Below are 25,599 nucleotides of genomic sequence, written 5' to 3'. Positions count from 1 at the left end.
CGGCTCTTGAACTCAGTTAATGCTTGTTCTCTTTAAACTTTACACAATATGCCACAAGAAATTGCAGGAATTGTGGATGCAGCCCAGACCATCGCACAAACCGACCTCCCTTCCATTGACTCCATTTATACCTCACGCTGCCTCAGCAAGGCCAGCAACATAATCAAGTACAAGTCGCAGACTGGCCACTCCCTCTTCTCCGCTCTCCTTTTGGGCAAAGGTATAGAAGCATGAAAACGCACATCTCCAGATTTGGGGACAGTTTCTTCCCAGCTGTTATCAGGCAACTGAAGCATCCTATCATAACCAGAGAGCAGTCCTGAACTATCTACCTCATTGGTGATCCTCGGACTATCTTTGGCTGGCTTTACCTTGTACTAAATGTTATTCCCTTATCATGTATCTATATACTGTTGGCTTGTAATCATATATTGTCTTTCCGCTGACTGGTTAGCACGCAACAAAAGCTTTTCGATACACGTGACAATAAACTAAACTGAATTGAACTAACCACTGTGACAATTATTCTCTATGGACTGTGCCCTTGGTTGCAAAACAGACTTTGGCTTGTACTATTTGAACTATTATGGTTACGGTGATTAATTTAATGTATTTTTGATTATTACATATAATCTCCATGTTTTTGTGTTTATGGGCCTTATTAAGTTGCAATAAGTATTTCATTGTTATGTTGTCAGTATCTATGACAAATGAACACTTGCTTTCTGACTTGACTCTTGAAATGAGTTCTTACAAATACACTGATTAAGGTGCTGTCCCACTTGGGCAATGTAATTGGCGAGTTTAGAAGAGTTTAGGAGAGTTCGAAAAAATGACATGTTGAAGACCTCCTTCGACGATGTAGAAGACTTCCTTCGACCTCCTTCGACTATATTGAAGACCAGCTACGACTAACTTCGGGAAAATTGGACACCGAATAGTGGAGAGTGAAGACCACCTCCTTCGATCTCCCTTCGACCTCGTTTTGACTATGATGAAGACTATCTACAACTACCTTCGACTATCTTCGATTATCCTCGATTACCTACGACTAACATGCCGACCTACTACGACCTACTACGACTAAACCTACGAGTAAAAAAAGTATCGATTTTTTCCATGGCGACCTTTTTTTACTCGCGGGCATTTTTTAACATATTGAAATGCCGCAACCAGCTGAAGCCTCGAGTACGTGGAGAGCACTCTCGAGCATGAAGGAGAGTTACGAAGACCTCCTACGGCCTCGTGTCGACCATGCTGCGAGTATGGGTCAAGGTCAAACTCGCCAGAACTCGCAGATTAGAGCGCCTTAGCGGGGCAGGCCCTCTAAGATTCAGAAATCATATTGTGAATCATAATATTGACTTTATGATGTACATTGAGTGCTAATTAAATTTGGGTTAAACATAATTAATAATTTCTCACAAAAGTGCTTTTCTTTGGATACGAGTACAAGTGCAGTTGTCCTGGTATTATACCTGAACTAGATAATCCTGTGTCACATATTGACGTGTTTATCATTGAAAACAAAGAAAGAGTGCCTGGAATTAAAAACAACCTTCAAGTTTGAAGGGTCTCGATACGAAACATCACCCATTCCTTCTCTATAGTGATGCTGCCTGTCCCGCTGAATTACTCCAGTATTTTGTGTCGATCTTCTCAAATTCAAAATTGACAAAAGGGGTGACATCAAGGGTTACCAAAAATATATTCATTACCCCCCAGCTAAGTTCCATTCCTATTGGTGGTTCCTGTTCAGGCGAGACTTCCTGTAAGTATGTGTCGTAGTTGTAATAAGATTTATAAGGATTCTATTCTGTGTAAGTGGAACATTGGACCACTGCACACATCAGGGCTCATCTGAACTTCTGTGCATTAGTTTCCTCAAGAAGCAAGAAACAAAATCCTGAACTTCATGCATTTTGCCCCAAATTTTCTACTTCATTAGGTATTTGTTGACTAAAAATGAAATCATATAAAGAACAAATGATGCCGTGTGATTCAATTTCCAGGCAAAATATATTAATGTTTTTAATTAATGTTTTTAATGGATTATGATTAAAATAGGAAAGATATACCCAATGTGAGACAGGAAACTAATCATTAGTAGAGCTGCTGCCTCACACCTCCAGCAATCTGGGTTTAATCCTGACCTCTGATGTTGGCTGTGTAGAGTGTACCCATTCTCTCAGAGACAGTGTGAATTTCTTCCGTGTGCTAGTTCGCCCCACCTCCCAAAAAAACGCTGGTTGGTAGATTAATTGACCACAGTAACTTGCTACTGGTGCGCAGGTGAGCGGTTAAAGAAACTGAGGGGTGTTGATGGAATGTTGGGGGAATTTAAAAAAAAGATTAGTGCATATGAATAACAGCCAAAAGGCAAGTTCTAATGCTGTTTAACACTCTAACTTTGTAAACATGGTCGCAAAAGACATACTCCACGTTTGAACGCATGAGGTTCTGAATGGAAAGAAAAAGACAGCCAGAAACAGTGCTTCACAGCATGTTAACACAACAGAACAAATAGACACTGATTAGGAAGGTACACAAAATTGCTGGAGAAACTCAGCGGGTGCAGCAGCATCTATGGAGCCCGAAACGTTGCCTATTTCCTTCGCTCCATAGATGCTGCTGCACCCGCTGAGTTTCTCCAGCAATTTTGTGTACCTTCGATTTTCCAGCATCTGCAGTTCCTTCTTGGACACTGATTAGGAAATGTGAAGTGCAAATTTAGATAGGTAGTTGGAAGTTGAATTAGGATGCCAATTAAGGATACTTGATGTCAATCCACTAATTTATGCAATGATAGATATTAGAATGGAATGATGGCAGAGGACATTGCGTAAGATTCATCTGGAATTTAAAATGTTTGAAGGATATTTTTCACTCAAAATTTGCAATCTGATGGGAGTACATTAGGATGTGCCCTGTACAAATTAGAAAGTGCAAAATGAATTTCCTATGTAAGAACTCAAATAAGTGTAGTGGACAGGTAATGTATCATGGCATTGTCAGGCTTCTATAACAACCAAGGATCACCTTGCTACAATAACACTCGACAGTTGGCGCAAGACTACAGATTATATCTACGGGCAATGAGTTGAGAATTTAGCAAACATTTTTTGGGATTGTACGGTTAATATAAATCAAAGCTAAATGTAGCAAAGCAAATTCTGCTGAGCAAGTTCATGCAAAACACATGGATGAGACACATGAATAGATATAGCAAGCAGATACACAAGACTCCATAACAGCAAGCACTTGTGTCCATCCACCTTGACCCCAGATACTGATGTACAAGTCTCCTAAAGTCCGACGGCGACCGACATGTCGTGGCAAAGACCAGAATGGCTTAATGACTGTCAGCATGTTGGGAAGTGGGAAGTGATCACAGAGTATAAAAAGTTCATTAATGATTCTAAATGCACTCTGATAAAACTTGCTTCATTCTTAAAATGTTACCATGGGCAATTAAAACGATTTACCATAGAGTAATTCAAACACACTTGCAAAATTATCACAACAGAACATAGAAAATATTACATAATGTTTATACATCAACATCTGTTGAAGATGTATTCTTTAAAATATGAATAAATAGTGAGATGTTAAACTATAAATGGAGACAGAAAGACATCTAAATATATAGAGGCCGAGCTAAATAATATAATAACTGTTGTTACAACTGTTACAACTGTTAAGCAATACGATATGGAAAAAAAATCATTATTCCCTTGAATAATTGAAATATTTCTAACAAAACAAAAATAATTCTCAACTCTCTGGAGAAATTCAAGTAACTCTAAAATAAAGTATTAAGCAAAAATTAAAACACCACTGTTATCAGATGATTTATGTTTAATCTCATTATAAATTTCAGCTTTCATTTTGTTGAATAATCTTTAGCTGAAAAAGAGTCCCAAATAGAAATATTGCCTATCTATCACCTCCACAGTTGCTGCCTGGCCCATTGAGTTACTCCAGCATTTTGTGGTTTAATCTATAGCTACTATCTAATTGAAAGCACTGCCAAGGGCAGGAGAGAATATAATTGGTGCATTACACGATGCATTTGGGCATTCCATAGAGATACAGATACATGAATAAATAAATTATATCCGTGCATGTTGATCAGTTCATTCCCTGTCCAATATCTATAATGAAGTGATCCATAAATCTCTCTTTCCACACTAGGAGTCATATTATATATAGAAAGTACATTAGGAGTTATATTAATGAATACCAAAAGCCCAAGACACGTTGATTTATTGATATTGTGGAAATAGCGCATTGAGGCCGTTCTTGGTGGGAACTCATTGCCCTTGATCTTAAACCACTGTCAAGGATATGTCTAAAATAGAAACAGAATATGCTGGGAATAATCCACAGATCAGGATGCGTTTACGGGAAGAAAAATAGTTAACATTTCAAGTTGAAGGCCCTTCGTCAAAACCATTGGAACCAAAACCCTTCTGACAAAGAGTCTTCAAACTGAAGTGTTAACTGGTTCTCTTCCCACAGATGTGACCTACCTGTTATGTATTTCCAGTATTTTCTAGTTTTATTGTTAGATTTCCAACATCTGCAGTTTTTTTACATTTCCAATATTCACTCTCTTTAAAACTCTGACTCCACTCCACATTTTTTGTTTCTCTGTATAGAATACTGGTGAACTAATTTGCTACTCGATAGTTAAAAAATACTTAGAAACACATCGATTTTAATGATAAAGTGAGCGAACTTTTGGTGTGGTTCAAAGCCCTTTTTGTGAGTTTAGTTGCTGAAGTACAAGGAAATGTGATTACTTGGGAGAAAGGAGAAATAATGGCAAAAAAGAGAATTTTGTATCTTTCATAACAAAACGTTTAGTGCCAAGAGAATTTAGTGACAAGAGAATCGTGTCTTTCATAATTCATCGTCAAGTGATACTTTTCAGTATGGTCACAGCTCTAAAACAGGAAACACAACAGCCCATATCAAAATACAGTCCCACAGACAACATTGAGATTAATAACCAGATGTTCTGTTACTCTTTTAACAAAAACAATGGTGGTTGTGATATAAATGGCGATTGGGAACAAGGGAAGAACAGATTTTACTTTCTGCAAATACGTCCATGAGTTTGTTTATTTTTATTAGAGAGGGCAGATGGGTTCTGTATGGATGATAAAGATGACACCTTTAACATACAACATTGCTTTGGTACTTCACTGAAATGTCAGGTTATGCCCTCAAGCCCTGTTACGGGCTTGATTCCAAGACGTTTTTAATGTAGTACTAAGAAGCCTTCATTGAGCCAAGGCTGATGTCTTTTGACAAAGTTCCAACCAAATAAAACAAAGTTATTCCCCTCTCTTGAGGAAAAATGTACAAGTATTCAATGAAAATTGTGTTCTAATCAAAAATGTTTTTAAAATCTACTGTATGGGTTTAAATTGTTTGCATTTGTGGAAGATGTCTGAATTTTTTAACTGCTTTAATTTGGCTTTAAAATATATTTTGTTTGTTTCCAGAAGGCAATAACTCAATTTAGCATAGTTATAAACATATCATACTCATAATTAATAAATGCATATAATATTTACCATATAATGAACTAATATGTATAGTCAGTTCTGAAAGCGTTATAAATAAACGTTTTCAAGTTGGAACAGAACAAGCTTTATCTGAATAAAACGCCTTGTTTGTTTTGGCTGCTTACCTTCCCCTGGCTTGGCGCTAACAATTGAAAGGTCATCCTGAGCTTCATCCTGGGGCTCCAGACACGTGGCAGGAACCCATCCCTGCTCATCAGCTGTGCTGACAAACCACCACCCTGCAAATACAAATGTCACATTTCATCAAATGTATAAATCTCTTTAATGATTGTTTAATGTATTTGCAATGACCTGTTGCAGTTGTAAAATCTCTCTGACTAATGACTTCCTCAGGGCTTTAAATATTGCTTCAGTCTTCTTTCCAGTATGGTCACCATTTTTCTTTGTTTCAATCATGGTTTCTTCACCATTGCAGCAGATTAGAATGTCTCTGATCCCAATGCTGCCTCCACACTTAATGTGAAATTTGCCAAAGGAATTTTAGAAACGGTTTCCATTGTCCTCATAGAAAGCAGCATCTCCATGGCACAAATGCCGACTAAAATTTGTATAGTGAATAACTTTGACTGAAATATAGGTTCTGGTGGGGTGTAGGTTATTTACCCATTGAATTCTCTTGTTTGAAAGTACATTATGCATGAGAACTTGTGACATGAAAGTGCAGTAAACCGTGTCTGCCTCAGTTGCTATTAATGCAGGAAATTCAGCAAAGATGGAGGGTTAGTGAAACATTAGTAAGTACCTTGTTACATATGCAAGAGAAGAAACACATCACTGAGCCTCCTCTCCCAGGGGAAATGTAGACATCCATTGAAAGAATCCATTCCGACTCAGGATCACAAAAGCCAGCATAGAACCACCAACCAAATGATATCACAGGTGACCAACATCCGTTGTTTATCACCATTTGCTTGCTAAGGTTGGGAAGTCAGCCATCGGGAGTAAATTGTAAACATGGAGTTAAAATACGCGAGCTCCTCTTCTTTTGCAGGAGGTATACCGAGCACATGCTTCAAGATACCACAAAAAACTGTCCTACAGTTAAGATCCGACAAAGCATTCAGTGCCTTGTGCATGTTTTAACTCATTTAGCCTGACAGTACTGCCAAGCAAATAGCCTAACGGGGCGGCACAGTGTTGCAGCTCCCTCACATCGCCGAAAACCCGTGTTCAATCCTGATTTTTGGATGTGCTCTGTGCGGAACTTGTACGTGCATTGGCTATATTTAAGAGGGAGTTAGATGTGGCCCTTGTGGCTAAAGCGATCAGGGGATATGGAGAGAAGGCAGGTACAGGATACTGAGCTGGATGATCAGCCAAGATCATATTGAATGGCGGTGCAGGCTCGAAGGGCCGAATGGCCTACTCCTGCACCTATTTTCTATGTTTCTATGTCCCCTCTATGACAGGGTGGGTTTCCTCCAGGTGCCCCAGTTTCGTCCCACATTGCCGTTTCGTAGGTTAATAGGTCTCTGTAAATTTTCCCTTGCTTGTTGTGAGTGGATGCAATAATGAGATAGCACAGGACTAGTGTGAATGGGAGACTTGTGGCTGGCATGGATTAAGTGGGCCAAAGGGCCAGTTTCCAATATGTATGACCGTCTGTCCATCTGTCTGCTTCAAAATGGAGCGTGTTGCAAATTGAAGGCAGGACTTAAATTCTCCAAGGACTGATTAAAGAGTGCTCTTACCAATGTTATTATGTATGAATGCATCTGTACCAGGAAGGCTGGTGAAGGCTAGTGAGGTGGTGTAGTGTTTTCCCCTCCATGTTGGTTCTTTCACCACTTTCTCCTTTAGTACTCAATTAGTTTGGTGATTGATGGTGGTGCCCATAGACACCTTTGGTGATAGATATTGAAATTATCCATCCAACGTCTCTTGCTCCATCTTCTCTCTCCTTCGCTAATGTTCATACAGCTAGATATGGTAAGTACAGTGATAGGTGACAATGTTCTATATTCCAATCTCTCTCATAGACTTTCAGTTGAATGGAATTATCTGCACCTCTACTTAACATTGTCGAAGAAAGGACAAAGTATATTTAAGTAGCACGTCATTCTAATCTTATGGTATACTTTACTGATAAAAGCAATCACATTTGTCACCGGGGCTAAAATTTGGGCTACCAAACCACATATATCTAATGTTTATTACAAACCACAATTCAATAGCTCTTCCTTGTAAAGGATTTTCAGAACTAAACCGTAACATGAACAAATGACGATGGACTGTTGCCAATAGTCTAGACTTATTTCCTTGCAATCCAGATTGACTTGAATCCGTTCCATATGTATGTCAATGTTTTTTACTGTGAGGTGACCTATGTTATTCTCCTATTTGTACAGCATTTTTGCTTTAACAGTATTACTTTTCCATGCATCTTTAAATTACACATCAATCCATTGCCTCTCAACGTAAAAAAGTACAGAGCAGACAATATAAATTGTAGCGCTACATTTTTCGTTCTTTTTGTTTTGTAACCAAAATATATGAATTATGGATTGAGCTGCGAGGGGAGCCCATACTTGATCAAATTATCATTCACTCATCATTTCACTTAATTGTTTTATAGCTGCAGGAAATATCATAACATTGTTTATTGAACTTATTTTTAAATATATTCTTTGAAAACCTGATTATACTTTACTTAGCCAAATCCAGAATGTATTTTCACTTTCACAGATAAGAATATTAAGGGAGACTAGAGACATGAAGATCTGCTAGCTCACTTCTGTATGTCTGGCAATCATCAGTTCACAATCTCAGTGCAAGAGAAAACTATGGGATGCTAATGTTAACACAAGAGCAGTCAGTATACACTCTAATTCCAGATCAAATGATGAACAGAAAGAAGCAAAATAGGCTAAAACAATTATTACGTCTATACATTTTCTTTTTCTATAGTATATTGAAAACTATTCTCAATCCATTAAAATAAGTTTGCTTCACCGAGATGGACAGAAATCAGTAACATCAGATTGTGTGATGCAGTTACTTGGGCACTCTGCATTTTAGTTTTTGTTTAGTTAGGCTTAGTTCAGGATAGAGATAAAAACGGACATGGTACCTTAAAACGGACATGGTACCATTGACTATCAGAGGGGACTGTATGGAGAGGGTGGCGGATTTCTGCTTCCAGGGAATCCATATTGAGGAGGACCTGACGTGGAGCGTGAACACCACTGCGCTGCTGAAAAAGGTCCAGCAGAGACTGCACTTCCTGAGAGTGCTCAGGAAGAATAACATCACTCAGAGACTGCTGCTGCCTTTTTATCGGTGCTCCATTGAGAGCATACTAACATACTGTGTATGCGTGTGGTACACCAGCTGCACAGCGGCTCAGAGGAAAGCGCTCCAGAGGGCCATTGACAACACCCAGAGGATTGTCGGCTGCCCTCTCCTTACCTTGGAGGACTTACACAGTTCCCGCTGCACCAAAAAATCCCAGAGTATCATAAAGGACATTTCCCACCCCGGACACTCCCTGTTTGAACTGTTGCCGTCAGGCAGACGGTACAGATCTACAAGGACATGGACGAACAGACCAAAAAACAGTTTTTACCCCACTGCTATAAAAGTACTAAATGTAGCCGCCAAGGAACGCAGGGGCGAGACATACTAAGGGACTGTTATACACTGTGAAATCGACAGAAGGATTGAGGGTTGGGTGTTTATGCGTGCTATTTTCGTGATATTTACTTTAGTTGTTTATCTTTTAATATTTTACCTTTTATGTATCGTTAGCTTTTAGAAATGTTTGAATGGTGCACTGACTGGCTGACATTTTTAAATTTTGTTGTACATGGTTCATGTTACAATGACAATAAAGAAACTATTCTATTCTATTCTATTCTATACAGCGCAGCAACAGGCCCTTTGGCCTAACGAGTTCACGCCGACCAGCGATCCCCGTACACTTACACAATCCTACATACACTAGGAACAATATACAATTTTACCAAGCCAATTAGCCTACAAACCTGTACATCTTTGGAATGTGGGAGGAAACCAGAGATCTCGGATAAAACCCACGCAGGTCACGGGGAGAAAGTACAAATTCCGTACAGCCAGCTCCCATAGTAAGGACCAAGCCCAGATCTGGTGCTGTAAGGCAGCAACTCTACCACTGCACCACTGTGCCACCCTTTATTATTCAATGATAATAATTTATGTTATTATATGTTAATCTTTCGTGTAGAAAAACGACCAAAGGTATTTCTGCGGAGCTTTAGAAGTGAAAGATTAGAATTAGAATGTATTTTCAAAGTTTTATCAAAGAAATATGTTAAGACGGGTCAAGATCGGAGAGTGGACCATAGAGCGTATGAGGTAAGAACATCCTGAGCTAGAGAGACACAGAGTTTTGCTTGCTGTGAGAAACTGTACAGATGTAGGGAAGAGCAAGGCTCTGAAGAATTTAAATAGTTCTGGAAAAGAAAGTTGGCAGCAAATTTTTGAATGAACATAAAGCCATTGATAAAAGGAACACTAGTAAGATATCATTGGAATGGTCAGGTCTGGAGATTTCAGGGGTATTTTTTCAATCAGCTTATGTTTGGGTTACAAATGCTGCTTTACAGGAAACCATCTTTAGTTGAACTTTTGTTTTAATATTTGGCAATTTGGTAGTTTTCAGGAGCTAAGAATCTTAACCAGCATTACGCTGCCAAGCTATTTTAAGCGAAATTAGAAGCCAAAATATTTGACCGCAGAGATACATTATTTACATAAACTGAATTATAGTCTATCGTCTTGGATGTATGAACATATATGGTCAAAGAGAAACTGAGAAGCTTTCATATGCTAGCTGCTGATTTTTAATGTGTGTGTGAGAAAATAAACATAAAAATCCAGAAATTATCCACACGCTGACTTAGCAATTTTAATGTCCTGGCAAAGGATGGACAATGGTAGCTGCAATAACAAGCACCTCAAAGAAAGGTTGAGCTGTAAATTTATATTTCTGCTTTTGTCAGACAACATAAGTTGCTCAATTGCCTCAAAACCACCCAGAGAATTATTGGCACTGGTAAAATCGGCCATAAATCAGGCAGTAGACTTGTCAAAAGGAGTAGCTTACCGCAGGTTCTCCCAGTGGATTTTCTCCAGGACTGCAGCAGAAATTATGCTTCATGTTCATAAGTGATAGGATCAGAATTAGGCCATTCGGCCCATCAAGTCGACTCGGCCATTCGATCATGGCTGATCCATCTATCCCTCCTAACCCCATTCTCCTGCCTTCTTCCCATAACCCCTGACACCCAAAGCGCCGGGGACCTGGGTTTGATCCCGACTACGGGCACTGTCTGTACGGAGTTTGTACGTTCTCCCCGTGACCTGCGTAGGTTTTCTCCGAGATCTTCAGTTTCCTCCCACATTCCATAGACGTACAGGTATGTAGGTTAATTGGCTTGTTAAATGTAAAAAATGTCCCTCGTGTGTGTAGGATAGTGTTAATATGTGGGGATCGCTGGTCGGTGTGGACCCGGTGGGCCGAAGGGCCTGTTCCTGCACTGTATCTCTAAACTAAACTAAACACCTGTACTAATCAAGAATCTATCCATCTCTGCCGTCAAAGTATCCATTGACTTGGATTTCACAGCCTCAGTGGCAATGAATTCCAGATTCACCACCCTCTGACTAAAGAAATTCCTCCTCATCTCCTTCCTAAAGGAACATCTTTTTATTCTGAGGCTATGGCCTCTGCGCCTAGACTCTCCTACTAGTGGAAACAACCTCTCCACATACACTCTATCCAAGCCTTTCACTATTCTATAAGTTTCAACGAGGTCCCTCTTCATTTTTCTATAAATCCAGCAAGCAGAGCCCCAACGCCATCAAAAGCTCATCATATGTTAACCCGTTCATTCCTGGGATCATTCCGTAAACCTCCTATGGACCCTCTCCAGAACCAGCACATCCTTCCTCAGAGTTAACTCTCCCAAGTTAACTTTCGAACTTTATTCGGATAACCATTAACGTAACTTGAAATTATCTTACTTTTGAAGTCATGGTTAAATTTACAGATTTGTCACTAGATTTTTGAAATGGATATACAGCTGAGAGGAGGCAAAAGCTGAGATCAGGTCAAGTCTTTTTATCACCAGTTCCTCTTTAGTCAGTGCAGTGACCAGGGCCGGCTTTAAGCCGATTTGACCGATTGCTCCCAATTGGGCCCCGCGCCTAAGGGGGGCCCCCGCACTAATGTTCCGTTTTTCGTACGGAAATACGAATTCTCTTTACTAAATAAAGATTTTTTTTTTAATTCGCAATCCAGATTTTTTTTTAAATGAACACGTATAACAACCGCTGCACGGCCATCAGACACAAACGATTTGTTAACTAGTACTGTTAACACTTCGTAACATCAATTAGTTAACACGTTGTTATACAATGTCATCAATGCATCCCATCCACATTCCTCAATAAATGTTATTGTGTTTTGAACAAGTATTAATGACGCCGTGTTCCCTTGAATAAAATTCACGCGGCGTCATTAATACGTGTTTAAAACACAATTACATTCACTGAGGAACGTAGACCGATGCATTGATGACACATTGAGAATTTCTTTAAACTCATCATCATGAGTGAGGGCCCCGGACCGTGAGCATCGGCTTCTTCTTGGTGTGCAGGTTAGTCATTCACCTACCGACCCACGTTGCGTCTCTCTGTCTTTCGCTCTCTCCCTCCCTCTCTCCCGCTCCCCATCTCTCCCACTCCCCCTCTCTCACCCTGTCGCCTTAGCATTCCCAGAATCATTGACGTTTAGCGGTAGACAAAAATGCTGGAGAAACCCAGCGGGTGAGGCAGCCGCTTTGCCCGCTGAGTTCCACCAGCACTCTGTGTTTTTTGTTTGGCTCTGAAGTTGAAGGTGGCTCAGCGGGACGGGCATGGGCTCTGGGGAGAGGGTTGCGTTTCTGGTCGAGACCCTTCTGCAGACAATCGCAAGTACTCTCACCGATGAGAGTTCAGTTCAGTCAGAAGAAGGGTCTTCTCTCCAGAGTCGCTGCGCTGCCTGTCCTGCTGAGTTAAAAGCCCTGTCTCACAGTGCAAGCTGACCCACGAGGTACCCGAGTGAAAGACTCGTGGTTGTGTACGAGATTCCAAGTGTATGATCTAGAGTTTAACCGAGAACCCACGGGTATGACAAGTTTGCCGTTTACTTGTCATTTCTGCGATGTTCCAAGTTCGTCTCCCGAGTTACTCTTGAGCCAACCCTGAATTAAAGTGTTTTAATAAGCAACTCTTTGTAGACAGATTAAATTACAGCAGCATTTAAGAGTTTTTTTAGGTAGGACATGAATATGCAGGGAGTGGAGGGATACGGATGGCATGTAGGCAAAGGGGATTAATTTAACTTGCGTGTGCTCACACAGTCTCCTGTACTAAGTCACCCCAACCCCCCCCCCCCCCCCCCCCCACCTTTCCCTCCCAACTCCAGTCCCCTCCCGACCCCCTGGGAAACTGAAGGGATCGACAACCAACTGGGGGGGGGTCAGGATAAACAGTTGTGCATGGAGCCCGCCACTGGTCCAGAGATGCTGCCTGCCCGCTGAGTTGTACCCTGTTCCTGCCTTCTCACCATATCCTCTGACTCCGCTATCTTTAAGAGCTCTATCTGCTTTCAAGAGAGAGTTAAATGGAGCTCGTAAAGATAGCGGAATCAGGGGATATGGGGAGAAGGCAGGAACGGGGTACTGAATGTGGATGATCAGCCATGATCACAGTGAATGATCACAGCTGGCCCGAAGGGGCAGAATGGCCTACTCCTGCACCTATTGTCTATTGGATGTTGACTCGAGTCATCGTAAGAAAATGCATTTATGTCTTTGCCTTCTTCACGCTGCGGTGAATATTTATTGTTAGACTAGGAACCCATACACTTCAGTAAACGGCTGGCCTAGCAACTGGTTCTTTTAAAGTAATGAATGACTTTCCAGAATTTCAAACTTCGCCAAAAAAACGAGCATTTAACGCTTTCCAGAGCACTTGAACCAACTCTAGATTGGTTCTCGCTAAAGTTGACTTTCAATGTGATATTGTCTCTCTCCCAGGTAAAATTTTAGTATATCAAGCATTTAATGTTTATTTGGTTAAAGACGAGCATACTACACGAAATATGAACATACATAAATTTTTACTTTTGTAGAGCAGGGGCCCCGCCATCAGTTTTCTAATTGGGCCCCGCAAATCCTAGCACCGGCCCTGGCAGTGACAATGGTGGTTGGGGCAGTGATGCGCTCTTTCAGCAGGATGTGGGAGATTAGGGAAACTTCCAGGGTCCCCAAGGTCAAGACGTGTGGGAAATGCGCACAACTGCAGTTCCTCACTGACCGCACGGGGAAAGTGGAACTGAACTGTAGCTGGATGACCTCAGAATCATCTGAGGCTTTATAACTAACAGTTTTAGTAAGGTGATCTTGCCAAAGATGTAGGCAGAAAATAAATGGGTGACCACCAGGAAATGTAAAGTATAACTGACTTACTGATAGAAGACAGGGGGTTGTGGTGGATGGACAATATTCAGGCTGGAGGTCATTACCAAAGGAATTCCACTGGGACCTCTGTTGTTTGTGATTTATATAAATGACGTGGACATAAATGGAGAAAATGGAGTTGGATTGGGCACACCCTCAGGAAACCTGCCACAAACATCACCCGATAAGCCCTGAAATGGAACCCCCAAGGAAAAAGGAAAAAAAGTCGCCACAGGAACAGCTGGAGAAGAGGTGTCCAGACAGATGTGTCTGAGAGTGTGTTCAACTGGGGAGATCTCGAAAGAACTGCTAACAACCGAGTGAAGTGGAGAACATGTGTCAATGGCCTGTGCTCCCTAGAGGAGCAAAGGGCTTACGAAGAGAAGAAGATATAAATGGAGATGGGGTGATTAATAAGTTTGCAAAGGGCACCGAGATGTCATGGACCCTAGATCAACTACAGAAATTGGCAGAGAAATGGCAGATGGAGCTCTGTGCAAGTGTGAAATGTTGGCACTCTGTGCAAGTGTGAAATGTTGGCACTTTGGGAGTTCAAGTACCAGTGGAAAATATACAATTAATGGCAAGACCCTAAACAGCACTGATGTACAGAGGGATCTTGGGGTCCATGTCCATAACTCTTGGAAGGTGGCAACATGGGAAGATAAGGCATGTGGTATGCTTGTCTTCATTTGTCAGGGCACGGAGTATGAGCCATGAAGTCATGATGCAGCTTTGTAGGACATTGGTTTGTCCGCATTTGGAATATTGGGTGCAATACAGGAAGGATGTGGAAGATTTGGAAAAGGTGCAGATGCGGTTTATTAGAATTATGCCTGGATTAGAGGTTATTAGCTACAAAGACAAGTTGGACAGACTTAGATTATTTTCTCTAGAATGCCGGAGGTTGTAGGGCCACCTGATAGAAGCCTATACAATTGTGAGAGGCATAGATAGGGTAGACAGTCAGTACCTTTTTTGCCCAGGATGGAAATATCAAATACTAGAAGGCATAGCTTCAAAGTGAGAGGGGCAAAGTTTATAGGAGATGTGCGGGACAAGTTTTTTTTCAAAAAGGGGCATCTTGGTCACCATGGATGAGTTGAGCCAAAGGACCTGTTGCCTTGCTGTATTACTCTGTAAGAGTTTAAATTTTAGAAAATAATGGATTATGTAGTATTTCATTCAAAGGGAATTTTCTATACTAGAGGAAAACTATAAAAATACCAATTCTAATGTTGATATTATGAATAAATACTTAATTTTAAAGTAATCAAAACAATGGTTCCAGTTTGAATATTGTTCTTACAGCTATAGATCAGTGGGGAAATGGGATTAGTAAAGATACGTACAATGATTGGCATTGACAATTCTGTGCTTTATAACTCTCCTTACAACCTATGACCTAACGTGCTTCAGTGCATAGATATGGACATGGAAACCAGACATGGAGAAATGATCAATTTATATTTTTTAAATGTCTTTCCAGACTTCTGGACATTCCAGACCACTTTACAGCAAGCATTTTTCAAGTGTGCACATAAAATGCAGCCGTCAATTTATGCAGTTTCTGCTTCAAATAGTGATCAAATCATAATTAAACAGCCTATTCTTGATGATGTTGACTGAGGGATACATATTGACCAGCATCCAGTGATAACTTTTTCACCGTGGGACATGAAAGATCTCACATCACGAGATCTTCCATGCCCTCTCCCGTCTCCTACCCTCCCCCCTCCCTGAGGGCAAAGGGACACTGTTTTAAATCACACCCGAAAGTCAGCAAGTCTGATAATAGACCACAATGCGCATTTTGTCATGCTGTGACTTGTTAGTGTGTTGACACTGTCATTGTAGATAAGGTGAGGCCTTGTTCTAGTGTGCTAGCAGTTGGAAAATTTAATGAGTAACTGTTAATATCAGTGTAGATTAATGGTTTTAAGGTTATTACAGTGCAATAACCCAAAGCATCACTGTTAATTATTAATTCCAAGGTTATTACAAAAAATAATTGAGTCACAAACATAGAAAACTGGTGTATTATTTCTGCTGGATTCAGAAAGATAATGCTGTGAAATTATATATTTTTTTTACGAGGACAGGACGTTTATCTCTTTGAGTTGATGAAAACAACTGAATTTACAGTCAGCGAGGATCATAAAAGCTAAAATTGGATTCAGTCATAATGTTTATTGGAAAATTAGAATATTAACGATCCACCACAGTCTTATTGTGACACTTCAAACAATGGTGCGAGAGATTAAGGTGAAAATAGTTCAATGAATATTCAGATCTCAACAAGGTCGACACAAAATGCTGGAGTAACTCAGCAGGATGCTGCATGTCGCGCTGAGTCAGTCACTCCAGCATTTTGTGTCTAATTTTGATTTAAACCAGCATCTGCAGTGCTTCCCTACACATTCAGATCTCAACATTGGATAGCAAAATTATTAATCTTTCCAGAAGTAACTTACCTGATTCATTTTTCTCTATAACTTCCACGACTTGGCCTTGATACAGACTAATCTCAGTGCTTTCCTGTTTCTCGTAGTTAGTCACTGCTACATATTGATCAAGGAAAAACTGGTCTGCGCATGTTCCATCTCCACCTGCAAGCAAAGAATCAACCTTAGGAGAATAGCATCAAACAGGGAAAGGATCAACAATATTTTGGGCAGTCAGCAATAAAATGCCAGAGTTTTATTTTGCTCCAAGCAACCATAACATGGATCTTATACGAATGTTTTCCTTAGCACACAAAGAGGGTCATAGCATTTTCTCCAAGGGGGTGTACAAGTTGATCAGTCATTAACAGGGCCGTTTGACCTCAAAATGAGCAACAAGACTTCAAAGCTGATGTCCAGAATTAACTGTTGATATTTCAAAAACACTTGTATCCTGCATATAGAAACTCTGTACTTTAAAAAAAGATTATAATTCTTTTCCCATAATTAAAATTCTTACCATTTACAAATTAATTGTGACAACAAAGGACATTCCCACTAGTTTCATCTAATTACATTCTTATTATTTTGTTACATTCTTATTACTAAGAAACCACTTTTCACACGTGTCTAAATCAGCCTGGGTGCTGGAAATCCTCCTTGATTGGATAGGTACAGGCAATGGTATCTCCATCTTGAATGAAACTGGAGAACTTTGAACACCGACAGATGAAGGGAAAAGCTTGGAATTCCAGGGAGCTCTGTCACTACCTGTGTCTTGGCTCTTCTGACCATAACCCGCTCAGCACTTGGTATATTCAGGGCAATCCAATTTTACTTGTTGCTTCTTATTTGCAAACACAAAGAAATGCAGAGATTTTTCCAATCATCCACTCCAGTTGCCCATTTTGTGGCGGCACGGTGGCGTAGCAGTAGAGACCTGGGTTCGAACCTGACCATGCATGCCATCTGTATGGAGTTTGTACGTTCTGCCCGTGACCTGCATGGGTTTTCTCCGAGATCTCCGGTTACCTCCCATACTCCAAAGACGTATAGATTTTTAGGTTAATTGGCTTGGTATGAATGTAAAATTGTCCCTAATGTATGTAGGGTAGTGTTAATGTGCGGGTATCACTAGTCGGTGTCTGTTTCCATGCTGTATCTCTAACTAAAATTAAAAAATAGCAAATTATGCACTGAAAATGTACTTTCTGGCTGTTAATATTGATACTTAAGCGGGCACTTCATGTCTTAAAAAAAACCCATCCAATTACCATTCAATCTTTTAGCCAGTGCATGTTCTTTATTGGAATTATGATGGATAAATTAGGTTTACAGTTTGTGCTTTAGAAGGATTATCCAATTTCCAATTATCTTTTCAACATGGATCTTTGATAACCTTTATATTAAAATCCTCTTCTCTAGTTGTCCCGGTCTTGCATTCATGTTACATTTCAATGAATTGTTCTGCATCATATTCAGGTCTTTAAGATTCTCCTTGGAAACTATCACATGGGTATCAAATGATTTTACATTCCATGCTCCTAACTACAAAATCCTGCATGCCATGTGCTTGTTTTTAAATAAGATTTATCCTCTCATTTTTAAAGAAATCTATCTTAACCATTTTGAGAGAGCAAGAAATTATGGGGCATACCTCATTGATCAGGTTCCCTCTCCCCTGAATAGCGACCACTCCTGTGCACTGTGCATCCTAGAAGCCAACAATGTAACTGACCCAAAGAGCTATAGGGTCTCAGTGAAGCAATCCCTTTTTCATCTCCTAATCATTTAATGTCAACCAAACCCATTAGCACAGGTCTAAGGCTCCTTATCAGAGTAATTGTAATGGAGGGAAGAAAGTTTGAAAATAGCTGGGGTGGGACAATATCTAGCTAATGATAGGCAGATAAAGATGGGTGGAAAAAGCTAGAAAAGAATACAAAATGGCATAACAAAAGGAGAAGATTGATATGTGAAGCCAGAGGAAGGATAATAGATGGAAGGGGACGGAGGGGGGAAAAGGTGGGGTGGGATAATAAGTGAAATAGGTGTGGGTGGGGGGGGTGGGGGGGGGAGAGGTGAGGGGAAAAGGGGGGTGGGGGTGGGATAATAGGAGAAATAGGTGTGCTATCGAAGCACTGTTCCTGTTTGTGGAGTCCCATTTTGGGGGAGGCACTAGACTAAAAGGTCAGTATGGAGATGGGAAGGGCAGTTAAATGGTTAGCAAACAGGAGATCCAGACCATGCACACGTGTTCAGCAAAACAGTTGCCTAGTCTACGCTCAGTCACCCAATGTAAAGGAGACCACATTGGGAGCACCAAATGCAGTAGATGAGGTTGGGGGTGCATATGAACCTGTGAATACCTGGCAGGGCTGCTGGCGTCTCTGGTTAGATGCGAAGGAGGAGGTAGAGGGATTGGTGTTACACCTCCTGAGGTTGCAGAGGAAAGTACCCAGGAAGTGATGAATGAAGCAAGGAGTTGCAGAAGTAGCCTTCTCCATGGAAAGAAGAAACATCTGGGGTGGGATTAGGAAGATGGGAAGAGGGTGGGTGGTTGAAGGTAGCAGAAATGTCAGAGAATGATGTGTTGGATGCCGAGGCTGATGAGTGTGAAAGATAAGGGCCCGGGGATCTCTATCCTTGTTCCATCTGGGGTGAGGAGCAAGAGCTGAACTGCAGGACACAGAGCTGTTGGGAGCAGTTGTGGCAAAGAAGGAGATATTAAGAGGATGGGATGGTGTCTTTGCACGAGGCAGGGCGGGAGGAGGTATAATCCAGATACCTGTGGTAGTCAGTGGGTTTATAGTAGACATTGATCAACTGCAATACCTACTGCTGTTCAGTATTACACTAATGAATCTCTGGTTGGCCTCGTGGGTAGAAGCCTGGGTCAGGTCGGCACCAAGGAGAAGTGAAGTGGGGCGTCGACAGGGGCGAGGCCTCGGTGGCGGCAATGGTGAAGCCTCGCGACGATGGGGCCTCGGAGGTGGTGAAGCCTCAGTGATGCCTTGCGGGTCGACACGCGGTCGATGATCGATGTGAGCGTGGAGAACCACCATGACGGGGGAAGGGAAGAACAATGGAGGACCCAACTTGGGGGGATCGCCGTGAGGGGAGAGTGGAAGAACAATGGACAATGGGAGGGGGGGGTGACACACAAAGGACACTGGGGACCCGGCGTGAGGGAACTGTCTGGTAGGGGGAGGGGGACAAAAGGGGGAGCCGGCGTGCTTTGTAACTTTTGTCAGCCGTGTAGGTGGCTGCTATTTGTATACATTGTGTATGCAAGCAAAGAATCTCACTGTGCTTAGTCACATGTGACAATAACGTATTCCTATTCCTGTTCTCTGATGACATGTTGCAAAAGCACAGGTTTTCGGAATATAATTCAATTTCCATTGATGTTTAAAATATTATGATTAAATCTTCAGATAAGACCAACCCTATTTCCCTCAGCATTCTTAATCCACATCATCAATGCATTTCATGATGCTTGACTGGGTTATTTCCTGAACTTCTCCCATCCAAATGATACCCTTTTTTCCAGTACTGGTCTATATTCACCACGTTCTTGGTGATTTTTGCCAAAATATTTAACTAGTACCACCACTATTTCCTCTAATCTCTATAAGATAATTAATTCAGTTTTGGCTGTAGCAGCCAAAAGAAAGAGGTACCCAGTCCCATAATTCCAACTCGATTCAGAACCCTGCAATCATAGCTCTTCAAGTTATTGGAGGTTGTACTTGCCCATAAAAAATTGTGGCTGCTCTCCAAAAGTAATCAAACTCCAAAAGTACCATCTACTTATACATGGCTATTGAGACAGATTTAGCACGAGTGCATTCTGCCATAAAGAGCCACTACCACAGATGATTAATGTACAACAAACACTCCTCAAAATTTGTCATCTGCTTCACTTATGTCCTGTAGTGAAGGAAACCTAATTTCCTTGCTCTGTCTGGCTTAAATGTGACTTCAAACTCAAAGTACATTGGCTTCTGAAATGCAAACCATTAAGTCATAACAAGCAACCACAACAAAGTGTAATGAAATTAGGACTAAATGGACCATACAGCATCAACTTGGCATTGTGCTGAGACACAGCGAAGATGCATCATTAGCATTGATCACATGATCATTTTGTGCTGATCGACAAACTAGTCAAGGAAGATTCTGATAGTATATCCACAGATTTTGTCATTTTTCCCAATATCCCACACTCAGTGATAATACTCCATTTATATTCAGTCCTATTGGCAGGCAGATCCATCAGACATACGAACAGTCAACAGGGAGTGACCATGGGAGGTTGTAACATTCATCCCACACACTAAGATGTCTTAATGGTATCTGAAAACACTGACAAGGTAAATTCATGATGATGACTATCTGTCATATTTCCTCCACTAAGGAGGAGTTTTTTTTTTTTTTAAAAACTCCTCCACGTTTGAATACCATTTGGACAAAGGTTTGCAAAAGCAAAGAAAGCTTTCTGGGTTGAGAATTTCAACATCTATCATCAACTCAGTACCACCGCTACTCAATACACTGGCTGACCTGCAGCAAATGGAACAGGGGCAATTAATGAGAGAAACAATACAAGAATACAAATTCCTTCCCCGTGTCCACAAATTGACTAATGGGTTAATCTCAGACAATTTTGGAAGGGATAATCCACATTAAATCCTGACAGGGACAAAAGCTTGCCTTCATATTAAGGACACCATCTATCTATTAGGTAGCAGATCTATCATGGTAAATGGGATAGGATCAGAACTGCCAAAATTAAGTACATGGGAGGTGTTGCAGCCAATTAGCAGTTTTTCTCTCACTCTATTGTTACAATCATGACAGGAGATGATATTTGGTAAAATTGAAATCAACTGCATAGAGTAGTATCATGCCTCACACAAAGGAAGATGATAGTGGTTAATGGAGGCCAATATTCTCATTTCCAGGTGGCAATCACCAAACAGCTTCAGCCATCATCAAATATGCTAATGGCAATGTCCACTGATTTTCTATTTACCAATTTCATGGAAAATTAAACACCTTGCACTCTCATTTATCAAACCCTGCACAACATTGAAGAGTTTGATTCTTGGCTTGTAACAAAGAAAGTATATTTGGCCACTACGATACGATAAAACCTTGTTCATCCTCGGAGGGAAATTGGTCCGCCAACAGTCACAACACGCAAGGTACACAAAAACTTGAAATTAAATTAAATTAAAAGTGAGAAAAAAAAGACAAGTGATTGTTGGCTGGCTGCCTTGTGCACAACGTCTTAACTGGAACGAACGGAGAAACAAATGCAGGCTTATCCCCTGGGAAAAGGATTCTAAAAATAGAGTGCCTCCACCGTCGAGGCTTGTGGGGAATATCGGACCTTCCGGTGATTGGCTGATTGTTTGGCGGGGTTCCTTGACATTCAGCAGCATTCTGACTCCATAACATTTTAGTGGGTCACCACTGACCAAACAGCATGATCATTGCGGTCACACGAGAAGGTCAGAGGCCGACTATTCCGGGACAAGTGACCCTCGCCAAAACTATTCCACACAGGCACAAGTTAGGAGTATGAATCACTAGACTTCACGCATGGATTTGGACAGAATCAACATCAAATGGTTTGTTCACTATTATCCAAGAAATGGCAGTCAGAATGACACTCATTTGTTTCCACTTTAAACAAATATGCCCTTCCACGACTTGCAGTAAATTCCAACAGCTATGGTGCCAAAAGTGTCCCACAGATAAATAAATACTGAAGTGATATTATGTGCTGTTCTAACATTTTCTATTTACTCTTACATTTGACATTGAGATCCTAGGAGGTTAACATCATTGAAGATCTAACACTAACAATTGCATCCATTCGGCATTTCTACATGTAAATACCCCCCTAATGTTGTTGTGCTGTAAAATCTCAAATGTGCTGGCTGATTGTTGGTAGCAAATTCAAACTATGCCTTGCAAAGGTGTTTCTCATAGAGGTGGAACAAGATCTTTACAACAATTTCCATTGTTTTAGTTTCTAGTTCTTAAATGTTTGATGTGTTTTTAAACTTTTTTTAAACATGGTATGGCTAATCACAGCTCCAATGTCACCTGTGAATTCGCTAACAAAACCACTGAGGGCTGCACAATGGCAGAACACCAGAGACCTGGGTTCGATCCCGCCTACAGGGGCTGTCTGTGTGGTTTGCAGTCTTCCTGTGACCGTGTGGGTTTTGTCCGGGTACTCCAGTTTCCTCCCACTATCCACAGATATGCGGGTTTGTAGGTAAATTGGTTTCTGTAATGTGCTCTTATTTGTACAATGCACAAGTGGCATAACACGGAACTAGTGTATGAGTGACCGATGGTCAGAGTGGTCATGGTAGGCTGAAGGTCCTGTTTTCATGCTGTATCTTTAAACTAAACTAAACATAAGTTGGTCAAATAACAGGTGCTGATGAGACAGTGTGTAAAGTGAGATAGAACATCTTGTTGAGTAGTACTACAACAACCTCTCGCTCAACATCAGCAAAACTAAAGAACTAGTCATTTACTTCAGTAAGCGAAAGTTGAAAGACCACACAACAGTTATAATTGGTGTGACAGTGGAACGATAGCATCTTCAAATTCCTAAGCATTGATATCGTGAATGACCTGCCCTGGATTCATCACATAGATGCAATCCAGTGCCTCTACTTTCTTTGAAGTTTAAGGAGATACAGCATGTCACCAAATACACACATTTCTATACAGTTAATGTACTTTAGAAACCATGCTGACTGATTGCATCATGGCCTGTGTATAGTAATTCAAATGCGCAGGAACACAAGAGGCTGTGGGCTCAGTGGAGTGGTGAGCTCAGTCCGTTCCATTATATACATTGCCTTCCCCAGAATCAAATGCATCTACATGAGGCGCTGCCTCAAGAAGGCGACATCTATCGTTAAGGGTCCCCATCGTCGAAACCATGCCCTCTTCTTGCTGCTATAGTCCGGCAGGAGGTATAGAATCTTGAAGTCCCATGCCACCAGGTTCAGTTGCAGCTTCTACTGGTTTACCCAGCAACAGAACATGACGGACCAATTTGCAAATCCAAGTGCCACTACGGGACCCAATCAGCCCAGTAATAGAACAAACTGAAGACTCAGTGTCTCAAATCTTTCAGTAAATCTGGACATCTAAGTTTGCATTTGTTATTGTCTAAGTGGAGGTCCAAGATGTACAACTGTTTAAGTGTCAGCAATTCCATTTGAAACCTTTGGCATTTGGCAGCAAAATCCAGTCCACTGCCTCTTGTTGCCCCAGCAAATCCCTGATAATCATTGATACATAAACAGAACTGCTACTCCTTTAATATCTCTGGTGCAGCAGATCCTCACCAACATCCATTTGCTCATCCTTTTTCTGAGAACTTCAAAAAGAGAAAATACTTAGGGCTGCACCTATTTCCCATTTATAGATTAAAACATTGAAAAGTAGTCCAACTTTTCAAAACATTCTCAAAAAGGCTAGAATGCTGCCATACATACATGTTATACACTTGGAGATTATTTATATGTAAATCTGAAATAATTGAACAAAGGCTCATTATTAGATCATGGATATTTCACGCAAAGCTGGTATTTTGTAAGATTCTGTTATAGAGGTGACGAAATTGGATCTTGAGCCCTGGACCATGACCCCACTGACGAGCACCAGGCCACCATCTCCAGCACCATCACCAACTTCATCCACTCCAATGCCCTACCCGACCGAGCCTCCAACCTCATCGTTCCCCAGCCCCGCACAGCCCGATTTTACCTTCTCCCTAAAATCCACAAACCAGATTGTCCCGGAAGACCCATTGTCTCCGCCTGTTCGTGCCCCACCGAACTCATTTCCAAATACCTTGAAACATGGTATCACCCTTGGTTAAATGCCCTACCTATGTCCAAAAACCTCAGACACTCAACTCGTTCCGCGCATTCAATTTCTAGGCCCTCACCCCCTCATCTTCACCATGGACGTCCAATCACTATACACCTCCATCCCCCACCACGATGGTCTCACAGCCCTCCGGTTCTTCCTCGACCAGAGAAGCAACCCATACCCAGCCACTGACACTCTCCTCCACCTAGCGGAGCTGGTCCTTACCCTCAATAACTTCGAGTTCGACTCCTCCCACTTCCTTCAAATACAAGGCGTAGCTATGGGCACACGCATGGGCCCCAGCTATGCCTGCCTATTTGTAGGTTACGTCGAACAATCCTTGTTCCATACATACCAGGGCCCCATCCCCAACCTCTACCTCCGCTACATCGACGACTGCTTTGGTGCCACCTCCTGCACCCGCACACAACTGACTGACTTCATCCACTTCACCACTAATTTCCACCCGGCACTGAAATACACCTGGACCATCTCCGACACTTCCCTACCATTCCTTGACCTCACTATCTCCATTGCAGGTGATAGACTTCTAACCGACATACACTATAAACCCACTGACTCCCATGGCTATCTGGACTACACTTCTTCCCACCCTGCTTCCTGTAAGGACTCCATCCCCTACTCCCAATTCCTCCGTCTACGCCGTATCTGCTCCACGGATGAGGCGTTCCACACCAGGACATCTGAAATGTCCTCACTATTCAGGGAACGGGGGTTCCCCTCCTCCACCATAAATGAGGCTCGCACCAGGGTCTCTTCCATACCCCGCAACACTGCTCTCTCTCCCCATCCCCGCACTCGCAACAAGGGCCGAGTCCCCCTAGTCCTCACCTTTCACCCCACCAGCCATCACATACAAAAAATAATCCTCCGTCAGTTTCGCCACCTCCAACGTGACCCCACTACTGGCCACATCTTCCCATCTCCCCCCATATCTGCCTTCCGCAAAGACCGCTCCCTCCATAACTCCCTTGTCAATTCTTCCCTTCCCTCTCGGTCCACCCCCTCCCCGGGCACTTTCCCTTGCGGCCGCAGCAGATGCAACACTTGTCCCTTTACCTCCCCCCTCAACTCCTTTCAGGGACCCAAGCAATCGTTCCAGGTGCGACAGAGGTTTACCTGCATCTCTTCCAACCT

The 25,599-nt window shown here is 41.7% G+C and overlaps 1 protein-coding gene across 2 annotated transcripts in view; it reads right to left on the bottom strand.

Annotated features, from left to right (window-relative positions):
• Positions 1–25,599, bottom strand: part of sh3pxd2b (SH3 and PX domains 2B) — a 224,228-nt gene that overhangs the window by 26,380 nt on the left and 172,249 nt on the right. For both annotated transcript variants that reach the window (XM_055643008.1, XM_055643009.1), the window contains 2 exons: positions 16,555–16,689; positions 5,702–5,815 (listed from right to left, as the gene is read on the bottom strand). In XM_055643008.1, coding sequence (XP_055498983.1) covers positions 5,702–5,815; positions 16,555–16,689 — 249 coding nt within the window. The remainder of the gene's footprint in view (positions 1–5,701; positions 5,816–16,554; positions 16,690–25,599) is intronic.

This window comes from Leucoraja erinacea, chromosome 11, assembly GCF_028641065.1.
Source record: "Leucoraja erinacea ecotype New England chromosome 11, Leri_hhj_1, whole genome shotgun sequence".
Taxonomy (NCBI): Eukaryota; Metazoa; Chordata; class Chondrichthyes; order Rajiformes; family Rajidae; genus Leucoraja; species Leucoraja erinaceus.
This window is presented reverse-complemented; position numbering and strand designations above follow the sequence as displayed.